Source organism: Ceratosolen solmsi, unplaced genomic scaffold (assembly GCF_000503995.2).
Source record: "Ceratosolen solmsi marchali unplaced genomic scaffold, CerSol_1.0 scaffold53, whole genome shotgun sequence".
Taxonomy (NCBI): Eukaryota; Metazoa; Arthropoda; class Insecta; order Hymenoptera; family Agaonidae; genus Ceratosolen; species Ceratosolen solmsi.
Window position 1 is genome coordinate 1,750,010 of NW_011948441.1, and position 20,638 is coordinate 1,770,647.

Here is a 20,638-nt window from a genome sequence, read left to right on the forward strand (position 1 = left end):
TGTTAATTGTTCATGGGAAGGAAACTTACAAAAATAAACTTCATTGTATATTATCATCAGAACGCTAACGTGTGAAAGTTAACACAAAGATCTTATGTCAATTGTTGCTTGTAATGTATAAACAAAAAATAATTATTGGTGTAAAAACAAAGAAAAAAATTAAAAAATTAATCTATAATTTACCAGTAGTTAAAAGTTAGTCATTCATCCTTCGGTTAAAGGCCTCTATTGGTCCTCTAAAGAAAAACATTCGACTTTAAGATCTTAAAGGTATCAGCATTGATAAAGAAAACGAGAGACAAATTTCCACACGACTCTCAAAGAATAAAGTTGCGTAAAGAAAGTCGTTAAAAATCTTATTACCATCTTTGCTTGTCGATAATTGTATCAATAAGTCAAGTGCTTGAATTAAATCCTAACTTAAGCATTTCATTTTTACTTCCGACTCTTCTTACAACTTAATGGCCTCCATTTATTGAAGACTGTATTACTTTTCATATATATATATATATATATATATATAAAACAATTTCTAAATGTCTATTGGACAGAAAAAGGCAATACTTATCAAATCTGGATGTATTTGGACGTATGTTTACAATTTATTTATTTACATTACCTTGATTAGCATTTTCACCTGTGAGTTCTTAAATAGGTTAGATTATTATTCAATACATTTCAATGCATTTTCAAAGAAATTTAAAAGAACTAATGGATTGTTCAATTTTTTATTCTAAATGAAATGATAGATGAGCTGTAAAATACAGTCAAAAATACTTTTAACCGTAAGATAATATGGAATTCTATTTTAGATACCTCAATATAGATTAATGGGACTGCATACTGGAAATTTACTTTTTGCATATCAACCAGAAATTAATTAATGTACAAGAATTAGTTTTTAAAAATTATGTATTATGAAATTAAATGTTCATCGAATAAATGAGAAAAATAATAATTCATTATTATTTTATCCTATTCAGTCAACATAATTATAATCAATGATGAATTGTAAAGGATTATCATAAGGGTTATTTGTAAAATCATCTATAATATAAATAAAGCGTTAGGTGTTTTCGTATTCTCAATATTTATGTTTAATGTATTAAAAATATTAATGAAAATATGAGAAATATCAAGCCTAAACATATATGTACATCGTTAAACAGCAAAATAAGTTGAATTTGAATGGGAAATAATAAGGAAAGAGTAATTTTATATTAAATATATTTAATAAATACACAGCTGTAATGTTAATTGGAGACATTGGAAAGCAATTACTTTTATTTGTACAACAAAACTAATCACTTTGCTTTAATATTTCGAAATGACAATTAGTGTTTATTGACAGTTTATTTAATACGTAATATTTACCATAAAGCTAAGAGAGATCGATTATAGAAAACGGGCGAACAATATTTCATATAGAAGTCAAATTGGCAAATACGACTCAAAATTGGATCGAAAAAGATTGTTAAATGACGAGGAGATAAGAATATTAGGATAATGAAAGTCAATTGATCGGCGAATCATCTTTCTTTCACTTTCCACTTTTCGCATTAGTGTAATCAAATATATAACATGGTGCGTGGTTTTTAGGAAAGAAAATCTGTATAAAGTAACCTTTTTTTCATTTTTATTTTTTTTATTAGAGGACGGTATAATTTAATCACAAAATTAGAATAGCGAAATATATATATGCAAATGCGAGACTTTCATATGCTTGTCTTATTATTTTATGGGAAATAATTGATATAACCAAAAAAAAAGTTATTAATTAATATTAATGACAATGACATTATTTGGAATTTAGTAAAATATTTATTAAGGAATCAAATAAAAAAAAGTAGAGTTAACGACGAGAGGTGGGAGTCGTTAAAATCGCAAAAAAATTGTTTTGAATTTCGTCGGTAGTGAATGCAGGTGAAAGGAAAACTCACTCTTACTTTCCAGCGGTATGTAATAAAGATGGAAATCGATAGAATAGCCAATAATGCGAGTTACCAGGATGCTGAATTTACAAAAATTTCTCTTCAGTCACATTTAATAAATATGAGGGGGAGGTCGGACGGTGCTTAAGTGAATAACGAGCCGAGGACGATGTCGTCTGCTCCACGCGGGCATATCTAAATTGAGCCTTGGTACCCTCATGACACCTTACGAAAATCTCTCCGATGTCCTGTTTTATCGGCAAAGCTGAGAACGATTCGTCGAATCATATTTGGCCAAGTGGAAAAGTTCGTTTTTACGGACGACATTGACTACACAAAGAAGTGAGAACCTAAGGAAGGAAATAATGGCTTTTCTCAATCATAATTATGGTGTATATACTATCAGTCTACCCATCATTCGTATCTTCTTATTCTTACTTTTTTATTCGTTATCTTCTCTTTTTTGTCGCCTTCAGCCGCTGCGTTGTACAGTCACGAGCCATGCGACCTGGGACTTCGGAGTGGAGGTCCGCTATATTTAGTGCGCCTAAATTCCCGTGTACCATTGCTCTCCCCCCCCCCTCTATATATATATATATACACATATATTTCTCTCTACCGTCGCATCCGCTGTTCACATGCTGGAGTATTCTTTTTTTGTGGTGAGAAGGCAAAAAATATAAAGAGAAAAAGGACTGTAAAATAATTTCATTCGTTTCTCCATCTTTCATCGTTTTTACGTGACACGGTTTTTCAATTCCTAAAAAGAATACTTCTATTATTTTCACTCTTGATAGCACTCATCAATTCTACCAATTCATTGTCTCTCTCTCTCCTCTCTCTCTCTCTCTCTCTCTCTCTCTCTTCATTTTTTGCTTTACTTTTCGTAATGCTACATTTACTTGTTTTTCTCTCGTTGCGAGAAGCCAATTTTACGGCGTACAAATGCCGGTCAAAAGTAGAGCATTCGGTGAGGGACTTATTAGTTGCTTCTAACAATCTCTCTCATTCTTTATTTCTTTTTTTTTTGTTTTTTTGATGAATTTAATAAAAACTTGTGCTTTTTTAAGTTTATGCTATCCATCGAGGAAAGTAGGAAAAATTCTAAATTTTGTTGAATATGACTTTTGATGAACAAAAAATATATGAAAGTCAAATTTTCACCTGGAGGTTATATACAATTATGAATACACAATATTAAACAAATAATTATGTACGAATAACATAAATCATATTCCAGTTTAGAATCACAACATTTAAGAATTAATCATGTATGAATAAAATAAATTATGATATATAATATGATGACATGATGTATAAAAGAATAAATGAAGGTTATACATTATTTTCGCAAAAGATTATTTGTTTTGCACGAAAAAAATTAATTTTGTTATGTTCCATGCGATTCAAAGGTATATCTGCACCTATTTTAGTCAGAAAATTGAAAGATATTATAAAATATTAAAAATTCTTTGAAATACAGATTATTACGTCGATAAATGTTGCCTATCGGCGTATGAATGTTAATGTTTTCGAAAATGTTAATTTAAAAAAATGTTTCCAATTATATTTTTTCTTTGAGATGCAAAATGTTATCAAAATAACTTTTGTAATTTAAGAATTTAATGTATTAAAATGTAAGGTATAGTTTAAAAATATAACTAATATATAAAATTTAATTTGTTAAAGTAATTCTACATACCTATAAATTTTAGTTTACAAATTTTATTTATATTCTTTCACAAATCGTATAATTATTCTTTTTTAACTTAATACTTATGAAATATATAAATATAAAATATAAGTTTTACTACTTTTTTGATGCATTTTAATTTGATACTTGGAAATAATAAATTAAATTTGTCTTTTATCTAGTAACTTCATTGAAATATTTTGATCCTTTCAGATGAATAAATCATAAAAACTTTTTTTTTAGTTTTTCGTCCATCCATGTGGATATTCCAAGATAATATCTGTTAGAAGCATACATCTATTAAAAAGTTATATCTTTTACGAATAAATCAAGTATAGCGGCAGGCCTTTCTTCTTTTTTATTTTAAGAAGCAACTTTGATTCATACAACAGACGTAAAAAAACTTGCTTTTGCTGTAAACTTTTCGAGATATCTTGTTTTCGTTTTTTTTTTAATCTTTGTCGTTTATATCTCTACCATCGGTCGAGTTTTCTTTATTTTACGTATCTCACTTTTCATAAATTGATCTATCTACTATCTTGTCGTAAATAATATTGATTTATTGTTATATATTAAATGTATTTACATATTCTAATATATAAATAAAAATGTGGATAATATTTATAAAAAAAGTAATTCAGCAGATTTAGGACTAAAACAATTATGTAGTTATTAATATAAGTAAAGTTTTAGTATAAAATTCTATTGAGAATTCATTGACTTGATAATTAACGAATAATAAAATTGTTTTATTAAATATAAAATTTTTTTTTTCAATTTTCTGATTTTCTGTACTATAAATAAACAATAATGGATCAATAGTAATATCGGATACTTTTGATATGTTACTTAAGATGTTGATCGACTGATATGAAAAATATTCTTTCCTCTAATAGTTTTTTTTCTGACTAATATGGTAGTTACAAACTTTAAAATCATTTCTAAAATATTTATGAGAAACATACCCGTGAAAGTAATTTTTTAACAATAATTAACATAAAATTATCTTACCTTTATAAAGCAAATGCTAAATAATTTCTATTGAGATTATTTATTAAGTGTACTTAATTTGGGCAAGATTTACTAAATATTTATGAAAAGTAAATAAATAAAAGTTGTTCTCTTTTTTATGTGCTTATATTAATATTAAAGTAGAGTTTTTTTTAAAAAAATAAAATATCTATTTCCATTGGTATTCGTTAAATAATGATTAATTAAAATTGATTTGTAAATAGCTATAAAATTTCTTATATTTCCATTTTAAAGTAAAATTCTGTAACTTTGAGTATAAAGTGATAATCGATTAAATTTTTCTTAATACACGCATGATTTTTTTATTACCTTATTACAATTAATTAAAAAGGTACATACGTAATATATATATATATATTTATACATATAATTATGAAAACATAATTGAATACTTGTATAATTGAAGACCTAGTTATTAAAAATAAATTGCTTACTAATTGCAACAAAATTATTATATAAATAAAAATAAATAATTAATAATCTGATATATAATATTCTTTTTAATATCAAATTAGTGTTGCAAAGGACCATAAATAATAAAAATGCATAGGTTTAACAGTAATAGTAAACCAAATACTCTACGTATAAAGTTGCGCATAAATCTTTTCCTAAATTTAAGACAAAATTCAATTACTTATGTTTATTATTTTTTTGCTTTGAAACTTTGGCAATTTATAATTATCAGAAGTTCTCGTTAAAATTCAATTGAATTATTCTCATGTATAAGGAACGATTTAAAACAAATTTTATATTCGTGTTGCGCCTAACGAAAACAGAAAAATCGATTCTCATCGAACATTGATACGATCCTGAGGCAAGAGAAGTTTAGTATAGTAGAAAGAGAAAACAAATATGTTTGTAATAGCATTCGAGTAGTGAAGTATTGCGTGAACCGACGCGGGAGATTCGAAGGCGTGGCGCATGCGTACACTTGAGGCCACTGCTCCCTGGCGTATTTTCTAGTAGGTTGATGAAGACTCCCTCGCTCTTCACACCCTCTTCTCGAAGATGAATTATTAATTAAAATTTATTACATGATCTAGTGTAGTCCGAATGCAGATGTTTACACACAAACACACATACACACCCACACATTGAGAGTTTACTTTCATTCGATGGCCCTGGAATAAATAAATTTCCTAATTCTATACTTGTTCAAATTTTGTCTTGGAGAAAGTAGAAAAGAAATAAAATAATAATGATTTATTAAATGTGAATTATCTTTAAGTACCATTAAGGACAATTTAGTATGCACGGTAAGTATGCAAAATTGAAGGGTCACAATAAGTTATGTGTGGGTGGTATAAACGATAACGTATGCCGAGTTTTTATAACATCAATCACATATAGGAGCTACGTGAAGGGGATCGAAAGTTGAAGAGTGATCCTTGTGGTAAGAGCTAGTGAATCGTGACGTTTAATAATGGCTCGATATTGCCCGGCATTTACGATTTAGATGTACGCATGCGTACACAAGGCCGGGTGCGGTCGATGATAAAGTAGGCGAAACAACTCGTAGGCAGCTGTTCTTGTTCATAATCTAGAGGCTCGTGTATACATCAAAGAAACAATCTCTTTATGCCATTAAATCTTTTCCACTGAAAAATGGCACACAGGATTCAATTGGAGATTAAGACAATATAGGATAGACGCCACGTGTCTACATCTCTTAGTGGTTTGCTTATTGTATTTATCGCGATTCTCGATACTTATAATATACTCTATCGACTTCTTTTAACGTTTAATTATATTTTTTGGTACATTAGAAGTGAAAATTTAGTTCTTTTCGCATATGAATTTACAAGTCTGTACGAAACTTCTGCTTTGACCATAAGATAATATTTAGTTTGGCAGCATGTCTTACGTTAGGTAAGAAAAAAATTATCGTCGTAATATTTTTCGAAACTTCGAACTTGTCCTGCTATCTGTGCGTATTTAAATTGCACTACCATTTTAATTAAATTTGGATTCATGCTATGAAATTAGATGGCTACATTCACTTTATCAAAGTGGAATTTTCGTACAGACTTGTAAATTCATATGCGAAAAGAACTAAATAATGTGGCTGCTATAAAAGTGTTATAGAATTTTATAGGCGCGCTTACTGTGGTCTTAAATGTTGAAAGAAAGTAAATCTTTTTTAATACATCGAGTTATAGTTTTTTCTTTCATTTCTCTCGTGTATGGTTAAAGATGATTTTTAATTTGTTTTTTTCACTGCACATATGCCTGCTAAGTCAAAATATCAGATTATTTATCGAGGAGAAATAGGAGAGAGGAATAGGAGAATAGGCACTAATGACTCATTATTTTTAAATATTTATATTTATTTTTGTTCTACTTTTATACGAAAAAATTAACTTTTTATGAATATAAAGGTAGAATGATATATGTATTATACACTTAGTTAAAATTATTATATTAATTAATTTTCAAGTATTTATCGCTACCAACTATGACATTAATTTTTCAATTATGGTATTTAAATAATAAGATATTCAATTTAGAATGATCTATATACTATAGGTGTAGGTTATTTATATTTACTTATATAATTGTTTATACATTTTTATCTTTTATTTGGAATTTCAATACTCGAGGTATAAATAAGTACAGTCAGTTATTAATGAGATACAATTAAAATTAATATTTAAAGTATTTAAAGACTGTTTTAATTTAATATTACATATCGCATATTTTAATATTACATACTTTCATAAATATTTCTGAATATGTATATTATTAGAGAACACTTAAAAAGCTTATAAATAATATTAATAAGTAATTTTACATGTTTTACAAGGTACTTCGGTTCACTCAATTTTTAGATTAATTTTTAAAAAGTATTGAATTAGATTCGATTGAAAAACTTCAGATAACGAAATTTGAAACACAACTTAGTTTTGGAATATAGTTGAAAAAAGATCAAATCAAAGATTGGATCTGTAATTCACGAACATTCAGTTGATATCTCAAAAATAAATATTTATGCTTGTTCAAATCAATCTTACTACTCCTCTACCAGATTAAAAAGAAGAAAAAAAAAATATATATATATATATAATTATATATGAAATTTTATTTTGACTTTTATTATTTATTTCAAAATGGATTTTTATTTAATGATTGTAAAAACTAATTTTACATTTAAATATTATTGTTATATAATTTTCTTAAATGTATAAGTTTTACATATTGTTACAATCTTCCTTAATAAATTTCTTTCATTTTTACTTCTTATAATATTTATTATGTTATATTTAATATAAAATGCATTAATAAAGTACAATAGTAAAATAAAGTATATGATGATGATCGTTGTAGATTTACTCTTGTTGGCGTACTAATACCATGAAATTATCAGCTTGTCAAGAAGTTTAGAGTAGTTATAGTTTCGTTTGCAGGCAACTTTGCAGAGAATTAATCTTATTTAAATTTAGAATTTCAAATAGTAGGAAATATATTAGTGAAGTGATTATAAACTATCCGTTAAACACATGCTTAACATAAACGTAGCAAATGCATTATCTTCTTTTATAACAAGATAGTCTTATTTTGTATGAATGTCAATAAATCAAGAGAACAAAAGCTTAAATAATAAATTATTTAATTAATTGATTAGTAAAATCAAAGTATTTAGGGGGTTTTAATAGAACAGCTTAGTGCAAATAGTAGTTATATATGTAATAAGTGGGATTGAGTTGTTTTTTATACTTACGTATATGGCTTTGAATTATAATTATATAAAACATTGCAATTGTATATTCAACTAATTACAAAAGCTTGTTTAATACGAAGACAAATATTGATTTTGACCACGATTGGAACAGCGATTTAATTGAAAGATGGTCAATTTATAATTACATATTGTATCGATCACACCCATAAGAATAATTCAATTTTAATTATCAATATAATTTATCATACATTTCAAGCGTAGTAAAGACCTTTTGTTATTAATGTATTGTATATGATGCTGCGCGAATACTAAATTTCGCACTAATATAATAATATGACAATTTGAATAAGCAAGTGCACGTATTTATTTGGATAACTTAGTAGAATCCAGAATCCGTTAGGAAAAGAAAATATCTCAAATTGGATTATCGACCTAGTAAAGTGATTTATTTTATGTGCCTTCCTTCTATTTGTTTATTATGCCCAACATTATGAAAAGGTTAATAGTTTATATAATATATCATATCAAGCTTTACAAATATCGACTTTATTTTCTCGATAATTTTTTTATATTAAATTTTACTAACCATCCATCTAAATATAAACGAGATTATGTTTATGATATAATAGTAATTAAAAAGATCATAAAGAAAAACATGAATCATAATAATAGATATACGGTTTTTTATTCTGTCCATTACTTCTACTGAAAATGGAATAATTGACGAAATAAGATTGGATACTTTGTATCGATGAAATAAACATCAATACATTTAACTTGTATCTCAAAGACATTTTTTAACTCGAAATCATGAAGTATAATATATTGTGGAATAAGAGTAAACGAGTATCTTTCTAGTAAATCTGACTCTTCATTGTGTCCTTAGATTCGATCGAATGAACCTATAAAGTGTAATTGAATGCAGAATGGTGACCAATGGAATTTGGTGATGTTAAATTTTGCTGTTTTTCAGGCGGATCGTTGAATGGTGCGGTTCGGTGGGGCAGTCCTGGCTTCGGGGCCCGTAGCATGCGGATTCCGGGTGGTGGGAGTTGCAGTGGTGGTGAAGCTGGGGAGAGAGCGCTAACCTGGGTCCATTGGACCAAGGTAGCGGGCACAAGGCGTAGGCGCGGTCGCAGGAAGCGCGGGGGTCCCGAGTGCTTGACCGCCCTCGGGCCCGGCGACGACGGCGGTGACGACCGATGAGCGCCGGGGATGGCGGCACGTCGCTGGGCCCGCCTACGGGGGAGGCCCGGAACGTGCGAGCTGAGCCCATGGATACGCTACATCCGCAGGTCAGATACCTGGGCCTTTGAGTTAAATATCCTCGTTATGCATTTATAATTTTACAATCAAGTAATAATAATATATGTCTTAAAATCGTTATTGCACTTTATCTCATCACGACTCCATATAACTATACATAAGATTAAAGTATACCAATTTTGTTTTTATTATTAATAGGCACTTTTGAAATTTTTAATATTTACAATCGAGATGACTTTGTATAATATGTCGATAAAGCTGAAATTTTTTTTACCTAGAGCAATAACAATATCATATTTGTTATTTCAGTTTAAAATAACAATTCAAATTGAACAGCGTAATATATTATTTAATCGTGCAGTCTTAATATTGCCTGCCTCGTTTCATTATCACCTAGACGTAATTTTGCAAAATTCTGACGATTTTGGCTCATTCAAAATAGTCTAAAAGTGTCCGTCGTCTCTGCTCTGTCTCGAGTGTACGCTCGAGCGAGTGGAGAAGAGACGAATAAAACGATTGAAGCGCAAGACAATATTGGAAGAAGCAAAATTTAAGAGCGCCAAGGGCGACAGCCATTAATGGACGTCCATTAAGGGAATGCTGTCGCAGTGGAAGTTACCAAGTCTCTCGGGAAGCATAACCGTGAGACAGCCGTGGAATTCGTTTGTCGATGTTCCAGGGTCAGTTAAGTCAACAAAACGGCATCCGGGAGGGTTCGGTGCCGGGGGTTATCGGGGGTGCGGCCCCAAGTACAAGCGGTGGCCAGACAGTGACGGCATTGAAGCCGGGTGGCGCAACCTCGGCCTCCCAGGCGACGGCAGCGACATCCAAACGTCCGGCCCGCAGGGGTGGCAAACCCCAACCCGATCGCCCCGTCCGCGCCCTCTTCTGCCTGCCTCTGAAGAACCCTCTACGAAAGCTTTGCATCGACATTGTTGAGTGGAAGTATCCTTTTTTACATTTGTCGAGAGTCATAGTTTCGCCGTCGGCCAAAGGTGCCTAATTACAGGTTGCATTAATATATCAGCCCAATTATGTCATTGATAAGTCAAGGTTTATCTACGTAATCGTGCTGTTGGATCATGCACGATTGACACTACCGGTCCGTGAAATTTTATTTATTTCTGCTTGTACATAAACTCGTTGCTCGGACTGATTTATCGACTGAGACAATAATTTATGGGAAATTCTTTATGCCCACCGAACGAATGGGAACATCTTATGCTTTTTTATTTTGTAATTGCAGCAATAATTGATAAAGTGAAACAGTTAGAACTTAGTTAGGTTAGTTAAACTTAATCAGTTAATTAAGCAGTTACACGAGATTTACTATGTAATACTTATTAAATTTAATTTGAATGCATGAAATTTACTCAAACGATTAATCCATTTTAAACGCTCTATTTTAGTAGGATCAACAATTAATTGAATATAAAGTAAAATTGACACATAACAAATGAACTTTTATTCGATATTTTATACGATAAAATACATATAATTTTCAAGTTTATTTTTCAAGTTAATAAAAATAATTTTTGTTAATTGATAAAATTATACTCTCGATACTTAATATTTGCTTTACTTAAATATTCCTATATTAAAAATTTCTTATAATTGTAATATACTTAACTTGGAGTTGACTTATTTTTGTTTTTTACAGATCCAAGTTTTCTCCTTTCCTTGAGTACAAATTATTTATTATACCAATGATTATATATTCAGAGACCATACTTATTCTTATAAAGAGTAATAATATTTACTTTAGCTCATAGAAAATTGATTTTTTAACGGTGATAATTTTTTCTTAATATATTTAGCTCAATGTTTAATTCAATTTATGTGAGTTTCAAGTAATATTTATAAACATTTGATTTTATATTGCGAGGAATAGAAAAATTACTTACTTTTGAACTATAAAAATAAAATGAAATATGATTAGGGTCAATAATATAACTCATAGAAAAATATTAAATATTATATGGTAAGCATGGTAAGGAATTTGTATTTATTAAGAATTATTGATATTTTAAATTAATTTTAAATAAAATATCTTTTTCAATCTTATAAAATGTTGATTAAGTGCATTGTTAATCCGAATAATTATGAATATATTTGTTTTTTTTTATATAATAAAAATTTCCATTTTTTACATTAATGCAGACTAATAGAAACACAATGATTTATTTTCTATGGCACAGAATAATATAAAAACAAATAAATATTTTTTTTTAAATTAAAAATTTCGTTCCCCTTTTTCAATAATAGAGAAATAATTTTATCTGAATTATTATTGCATTAAAAGTTCTATAAATAGTTTAGTTACGTTATCCTATGTTATCATACAATTAAATGCAATCGTTTATCAATATTTATACATTCAATTAAAAAAAAAAAATGAAACTGTCATTTATATATTAATGTTAAAAGATTTTAAAAATAAAATTAGTTTTTGGAATATAGGAGAACATTTAATAGTACAATATATCATTTAATTAATTTCACTAAAGAAACTCTGGTTTCAAATATTTAAACATTTTTAATCAATAATTGACGCAGTGCTACATCGACATGTAATGAAAACATTACAATTAGAGCAGTCATATTTTAAATATTTATTTTTCTTAATATAAATAATGTAATAGACCTTTTGAATGGCTTATCTTATTCACAATTTTTGCAAATTGTGTCGCACTCGCTGTTTACACTCCATATCCATTTGCAGATTCTAATCAGACCAATCTATACCTGGTGAGTTTATTCTTTTTATTTCTTTTATTATATTTAATTATTAACGATATTTGATAATGCTTATCCTAAAATTTATGCTTTAATCTTACACATATGAAGCTTGCAGCTTGAATATTATTACCTTCGATTAATCATTCTCATTAAGTTTCACATGCTCTACAGCATCTTGATAATTAAAATAACTTTTAGATTGTTGTATTTTATATTATATTTATGAATTTCGAATTTCTAAATGCTTTCTTTAACAGCTTTTGTTTAAATAAAAAATTGAGTACTAAGCATTTACACTGCGTAGGAAATGACGGCGAAAAAATGTTGAAGCGAAAAATTTAATAATAATATCTATTTTGAGTGTGTATGTGCATGAAAAAACAGTAATAATTCCGATTTCGAATGTTAATGTGGCAATGTTCTTTTTTAATTTACTCATTTATCAAGAGTTTAATCCAGTCCAGCCTCTGTGGCTGGATTTACAAAATGACTTAGAATACCATTTTAATTATGTACGCTAATAACATAATTCTCATGGATACTATTTCCAATTTCTGTTAGAATTGATAAATGCCACTTTAATTGTATATAAATTTGAGATTCTTAACTACTAAGAAATTAATATATTTCAAAATGAGTATAATTATTTATGTTTTAGTGTAATCATTAATGTCAATATAATAATAGGTAGAAATTTTCAGATTTGTCATATTTAATACTAAGCTAAATTATAATTACTGTTATATAAAACTTATATTTGATCGCTCAGTATTTGAAAATATGATGTTTCGAAAATGGAAATATCTTTTTAAGTATATAATTAACTGATACATAAATGTGTTATAGTACGATTAAGTACAGAAAGATCATTGCATCCTTATAGAATTTTTAAACGAATACTTAATGTTACTGAAAATTAAGTAATGACATAAGAAAAGAATATCGAGACATTTATATTATATTGAAAACGTTTTAATTTCAGGAAAAAATTGAGTACTTCTTTCTCGTCATCTTTACAGCAGAGTGCGTCATGAAGATCATTGCATACGGTTTTGTGGCGCATCCGGGCGCGTATTTGCGCAATGGGTGGAATCTTCTAGATTTCACAATCGTCGTCATCGGGTAATTTTATGACTATTTGTTATCGAGTCCTTTAGGCTGTGTAGCCATACTTCAATAAATTGACTTTATGTGTGCAAATTTCACCCGGAAAATGATCCAACCGCGTCTGATGAAGACATAAAATACATCAGTATAAATTGAGCTATTCAAATTTCATTAAAATGACGAGTATTTTAATCTCTCTCTCTCTCTCTCTCTCTCTCTGTATAAATAGAGTTTGCAAAGTATACATTTTCTTTAATAATTAGGCCAATCCTATTATAATATATAAAAATTTGTATTGAGAATATACTGAAAAAATGAAACTAAAAGAATTATTTTCTAAGAGATGAATCTTTGAGACTTTGCATATCAAAATCGGAGATTAAAAAATAGCTATCTGAAAATCATTTAATATTCATAAGTGATTGTTAACCTATATCTGATACTTTTTAACGGACTTTTATCTTTGAATGAATAATCCCCCACTGTATAGGGCCGGTTTCATTAAAAAATTTCGGCTACCCTTAGAGCTCATATGCTCGACTTTTCACTTTCAGAATGATCAGCACAGTGTTAACGCTGTTCATGAAGGAAGGCTTCGACGTGAAGGCGCTCAGAGCCTTCCGAGTACTCCGACCCCTCAGACTCGTCTCGGGTGTACCAAGTGAGTGGAGAAAAAATACCGTTTATCAAGAATTTATCAAAATGTTTTAACTAAATTTTTCTGTACTTGACTCGATTTTTGATGCAAATACAGAAGACACTTTGTGACACTGCAAAGAGTTAAAAATTTATACTATTAATCTTTGTGTACAACGCAAGATAATAATTGAAACGAAAGAAAAGAAGTTCTCGGTGTTTCGTCAATACATTACATAACGAGAGTTTAACTTAGCGATTTGAACTTAATTATGTAGTGTAAAATCTGTTCAACATTCATAATATTTATAAATTGTGTCATTTGATCGAATTTCTTCATTGAATAAATTATACGCGTAAAATGCACATTACAATAAAGCGAGTATTAAAAATATCATTAAATTAAATTAAATTAATGAAACTTATTATAAATATAATCATTTTTGATAATATATTTGAATGGCTTTTCATTTGATAATCTTCAATATTTTGTTTGGAAATGAATTGAAATTGCATAAATTAAAAGTAAATCGTAATTAATTTCATTCAGTGCTCGTTTGTAATTTCTATTACATTTTGTTAACCTTTATAGGCAAACAATATTATACAACTACTTTTGATCTCTAATTTATTATCTAAATTTTATGGCTTATCTTATCTAGATTAAAATCTTATTAAGAGCAAAATGATATTTCTGTACATGACAACTCCCAATTAGAAAAATTTCGACTCGTGTTTACGGCATAAAAAGATCTGGAGCAGGGATTACCATGTAAACTTTGATAAAATATAATTTATTGCTGTCTCAGGCCTTCAGGTGGTGTTGAATTCGATTCTAAGGGCTATGGTGCCATTGTTGCACATTGCCCTTCTCGTTATCTTCGTCATCATTATCTATGCCATCATCGGCCTCGAGCTGTTCTCCGGCAAGCTACACTCCACTTGCTGGAACAACGTCACTGGTGAGCTACTTAATTTTCTCTTTAAGAGGCCGTAGAAATTTCTTGACAGGCAAATTTAGATTATGCTCGTTAAGAGTTATGAATGCCTATATGGGTTATTTATTTTTCTGCGACATTCGGCGTAATGCACAATTTAATAACTGAGCAATTATGGGCGAATGATACTAATTCCTCTAAGTTCTTTTATTAACAATACTTGACAATTTGATAGAGATGATAGAAATAATAAAAGTATAGTAAGATTTTTTACACTTAGTCGCGCGTAAATAATTAAATTTTCAATAAATTTGATGGAACAGCAATAAGTAGAAACTGATATGAGCCAATGTTAAATAAGTTGAATACAATTTGTATAAATGAGATGATTTTATTGGTTTCAATTCTTATTAAATAATTTTATGAAATATTTTATTTCATATTGTAGTTAAAATATTCAATTGGCATGTTTAATTAATAAAATCAATATAGCTATTTAATTATGTTTTCGATGATTAATTGTACGAAAACCATACTTTGATCTATCTTTTATGCACATTATGTTTTAAGGGTGATATCTACGATAAATAATATATTTTTACTTATGTCGTCTTTATGTTTTGTATCATTACAGCAAATACGTAATATTATTAACGATGATAAAGTGAAATTGTCAAGTAGCTCAATGATTTATCTTGCGCAATTAAATTTTGTTTCAAATACTATGAAAATATAATATCTTAACTGTAATAATTACATTCTTTGTACCTTATTATTATTATTATTATTATATTATGCAATTTTATTACGACATTACGACTATAAAATGAAGAAATTTGTCACTATTTTTGTCGCAAAATAATTGGTTAATCTGGTTAAAGAGATGAAACCATCGCATAAAGATACTAGTTAAGTTATAAAAAAATTATAACCAAGTATAATGAGAACATGTGTTTTTAAATAATAATCTCTCTTCCTCTAAAAGCTCTAACAACTAGTAAGTACATAACTAATAAGTTCATGGAATTAAAAATCTTTAAAATTTTAAAAATCTTAAAAATAATTACTAAATATTGCAAGCTACTGTTCCAAAGCTAATGACTTTCAAGGTATATAAAAAAAACCGAGATATTCTAATGAGAAAAGGATATTAAATTAAAGAAGATTGTAGAATTCAAGTTTTTGCGAACGATTTAGTTAATCTTTAAAAATATTGTATTTTCGGAATAATTCCCAATACCCAAATGTCTTTTCCTCAACATAAAAGCTTGCAATATGAACGACGAATGAAAATCAAAGCTATAGATAAATTAAAAAAAAAAACTTCAATACTATTCATACCCAGCTAGCCTTCAGCTAACTTCATCTAATGCAGCTGGCGTCTCTCACGCAAAAACTTCAAAAGTATCTCTTGATTTAGTACGATACAGAAAGCAATGCTTTCATCGTCGTACTCGCGAGCTCCGATCGTGCATCCGATATGCAATCTTCGAATAAGCTTGTGACGTAATATCCGTCCAATAATAGGGGAGATGTGGGACGATCCGCACCCATGTGGCAACAGTGGCTTCCAGTGCAATTCGCTGGGCGACGAATGGATCTGTGACACGAAGCGCTACTGGGATGGACCGAATTTCGGTATAACGAACTTCGACAACTTCGGCCTCGCCATGCTCACCGTCTTTCAGTGTGTGACCCTCGAGGGCTGGACCGATGTTCTCTACTCCGTGAGTCTAATTTTCCAAAATAATTAACGTGCGCTCAACAATGTTATCGATTTTGTATATTATTGATATTGATATATGATCTAGATCGAGGATGCTATGGGCAGTACCTGGCAGTGGGTGTACTTTGTGTCGTTAGTCATACTTGGCGCCTTTTTCGTCATGAACCTTATTCTCGGAGTGTTGTCTGGGTAAGTCCAAAAACATAAGCTCGTTGATCTTTGCCCTTTCGATTGATTATGAAATTAGCCATTGAAATCTTTGATGAAAATTTAGGAAATTATATAAGACTTAAAGATCAGTGCTTTGCCTGTAATTACGAATGGTTGACACTATCATGTAAAACAACTTAGTTTTTATGAAGAAATGATTTTGTAGTTTCTATAAGTTTATTCAAAGGGAAAAACCCTTTTACCCAGCTATTTACATTGAAATATCTCTGCTATCTCTAAGAGACAAGAGTTAATTAAAGTTACCAATTAGCAAAGTCAAAAAATTCTACACACCCAACCTTACACATCAATACATTAATCGCAATTATGAACATCAAGAAAGTAAAGGAGGTAATGAAAATTGAAAATAAAGGCTTCGATATTCTGATTTGTATAGAGAATTCTCAAAGGAAAGAGAAAAGGCAAAGGCGCGCGGTGATTTTCACAAATTGCGCGAGAAACAGCAGATCGAGGATGATCTCAGGGGTTATCTCGACTGGATCACTCAAGCCGAAGACATTGAGCCAGAGGCTGACGAGCCGCAGATCCAAGATGGCAAGTGTAAACTTGTATATATTTATCATTTTGTCTTACAGCTAATGAACGAATTAATTGATTTCCCTGTGGTGTACTTATATACAACTGTGCCGCGTAAGTTTCATTTCTGGCACGAAAATGTCTAAATTATGCACTAAAGGCAGGCGTAAATAAAGACTGGTTTTCCCCAAAGATGTGTAATGAGATTACTTTGTTTATATATTTTTCCAACCTACATTGCTAACTATATTACGGTAATTACAAGCTAATAAACATTTTTAATACTTATAAACATATAAATTAGCTATAAAATTAGCTAAATAAACACTTGTTTGGTAAAATCAGCTCATTTCAGATAAGAACAATAATTTTTTTTTATCATTTCATCATTTACATCATGTTATCTTCATTTTTCAGCTTTATTTTATTGAATAAATTTTATATCCTGAGATCTTATTTTAAGTAATATAATTGTTTTATCAGTATTTCACCGAATACCATAAAAACTTGTCTAATGTAATAATTCAGCAGCAAATCATTAAAAGTTTTGTAACGAATTCACATTCACTACTTACAAATATGCACTCGCGCGCGCGCGCGCACACACACACACACACACACACACACACACACACACACCTGGAATAGTATATAATAATAATAAAACAAAAACAAATAAAAACAAAAACAAAAAATTAAATTTACAGCAAAACAACAAAATGAAATGGAAAGTACTGATAGGTTAGAAGTCGATGAAGGTATTCAGCAGTAATCGATCTGGAAACGAAAGAAACGTGATTTCGATCGGTGAGTCTATTGATATTTCAAATAAAGTATCTCTATTTAACTTTTAATGATATATACTAAAAGAAGTTTATTTCAATATAAATATATGTATAGCTAATATTTGAATACTGTTACAATTTTTAACAACGTATTTACTTAGCATTTTGGACTTGCCAATAATACTTAAAACAAAATTTGAGCTGATTTATTGAAAAAACTTTTAGTATGGTTTAAAATTTCATGATACATTGACAATGATGTATTTTTTACTTGAATTACAGAGCAAATCGACGAATGAGACGAGCTTGCAGGAAAGCTGTAAAATCTCAGGTTTTTTATTGGCTCATCATAGTTTTAGTATTTTTAAATACAGGAGTTTTAGCTACCGAACACTATCAACAACCTGAGTGGCTGGATCAATTTCAAGGTCAGTTTTACTACATCCACCAAAAATATTGACAAATACATTATATATCAATTATAAAATGATTATGAAAATTCTAATTTCCTTTTTATCATAGAAATTACAAATATGTTTTTCATCGTACTTTTCTCTATGGAAATGATGTTAAAAATGTACAGTTTGGGCTTTCAGGTAAACAGTGCAATTAAAATTTATATCTGTATACATTTCATATCATTATTATTATTATTACATTCTATTATTTAGGGATACTTTGTTTCACTGTTCAATCGCTTTGACTGTTTCGTCGTTATCGGTTCAATTAGCGAAATGATTTTAACGAATACAAACGTTATGCCTCCGTTGGGTGTATCTGTACTACGATGTGTTCGACTGCTTCGAGTTTTTAAAGTTACAAAGTAAGTTTTTTATTGTGATTTTCTATACTTCAATCTTTCTATAAAAAGAAGCTTCCAATATATATTTAAGTTGAACAAAAACCAATAATCTATACAATACCATGTAAAATTAAACAAAATTATTTATATTGTAAAGATACCTCTACTTACACTTCATTTGTGTAGTTTGATTATAACCGCTTAAAAATGGAAGTAATCTGTATTGTAATATAAAAGTACAATGTCTATGTGCATTATAAGTTTAGAATTGAAAATGAAATCGCATAGCCCTATTGTTCCGCACATTTGAAAATGTAACGTATGTCTTTAGTTGATATCTGGACATTTCAATTATAAAGTTCTTTCAAAAACATATTGCAAACGTAATATCGACATTTAAATAAAGACATAATGTAATAAAGTGATATTGAAAATGGAAAACCCACTTGAATTAAAATGGAGCAAAATATAAAATCCATAGGTACTGGCGATCTTTGTCGAATCTCGTAGCCTCGCTACTCAACTCTATACAGTCGATCGCCTCGCTGCTGCTCCTCCTATTCCTCTTTATCGTCATCTTCGCTCTACTCGGCATGCAAGTATGTGACCTCTATAATATAATAACAAATCCTATACATATATCACTTTCACGTTTCGCCTTAATGCATGGACATTTTTGTCAACAGGTCTTTGGCGGGAGGTTCAATTTTAGCGCAGAAGAGGATAAGCCGCGATACAACTTCGACAGCTTCTGGCAGAGTCTACTTACTGTATTTCAGGTTGGTATTATTTTGCGGTCGTATGAAAGTAAAAGTATTGACAGAGTGGAAAAGCTAATGGCCATGCGATATATTGATCCATCGTTGAATTCAGAGGGAAAAGTTATTATGTAAAGTAGTCCTAATAAAACTAGGGATAAAAATAATGCGCGAGCGAAGGGTTTTATTCTTGAAAAGTGTTTTGATTCACAGAATATAGATTATTATTTTGAAATTTTCTTACGCGTTATTTGGGGTGATCTTAAGTGAAGTAAGAACATACGAGATACGTCGAATAAATAAGTATTATTTATGAAAAAAGAAAAAGAAAAAACGAAAGAAAAGGTTTTGCTAATGAAGATATCAAGACAATTTTTCACTACGAAATTCAGTTGTAAAAGTTCTTTCTACAGAGACTTTTCAATATTATCAGCTATAAAAACTCTCTTGGAAAATAAATCTGCCTCTTTAATCGAATGTATGTGAATATGTCCATTGATATAAGGGTGAATGGGGAATGTTAAAGATAAACGTACCCAATGATCTTTGGTTCATCGAAGTCACTTAAATCGAACATTGTTTGTATATTTGTCGGTGTGCCACAGATACTAACCGGCGAGGACTGGAATGTGGTGATGTACACAGGTATTCGAGCTTACGGAGGCGTAGCCAGTACCGGTGTTCTGGCTTGTATATACTACATTATCCTCTTCATTTGCGGAAACTGTATCCTTTATTATATTAAATCGCGCTAATATCGAGGACGATCTCTTATTTTTCCTTAACAGACGATGTACAG

The 20,638-nt window shown here is 29.5% G+C and overlaps 1 protein-coding gene across 1 annotated transcript in view; it reads left to right on the forward strand.

Annotated features, from left to right (window-relative positions):
- Positions 1-20,638, forward strand: part of Ca-alpha1D (Ca[2+]-channel protein alpha[[1]] subunit D) — a 64,959-nt gene that overhangs the window by 15,814 nt on the left and 28,507 nt on the right. The window contains 17 exon segments of the mRNA XM_011503984.1: positions 9,309-9,630; positions 10,281-10,546; positions 12,244-12,349; positions 13,323-13,462; positions 14,002-14,108; positions 14,893-15,045; positions 16,549-16,748; positions 16,833-16,936; positions 17,355-17,518; positions 18,202-18,301; positions 18,562-18,707; positions 18,802-18,875; positions 18,951-19,102; positions 19,563-19,680; positions 19,768-19,860; positions 20,445-20,565; positions 20,628-20,638. The exon segment at positions 20,628-20,638 is cut by the window's right edge and continues 105 nt beyond it. Coding sequence (XP_011502286.1) covers positions 9,538-9,630; positions 10,281-10,546; positions 12,244-12,349; positions 13,323-13,462; positions 14,002-14,108; positions 14,893-15,045; positions 16,549-16,748; positions 16,833-16,936; positions 17,355-17,518; positions 18,202-18,301; positions 18,562-18,707; positions 18,802-18,875; positions 18,951-19,102; positions 19,563-19,680; positions 19,768-19,860; positions 20,445-20,565; positions 20,628-20,638 — 2,148 coding nt within the window. The 5' untranslated portion in view covers positions 9,309-9,537.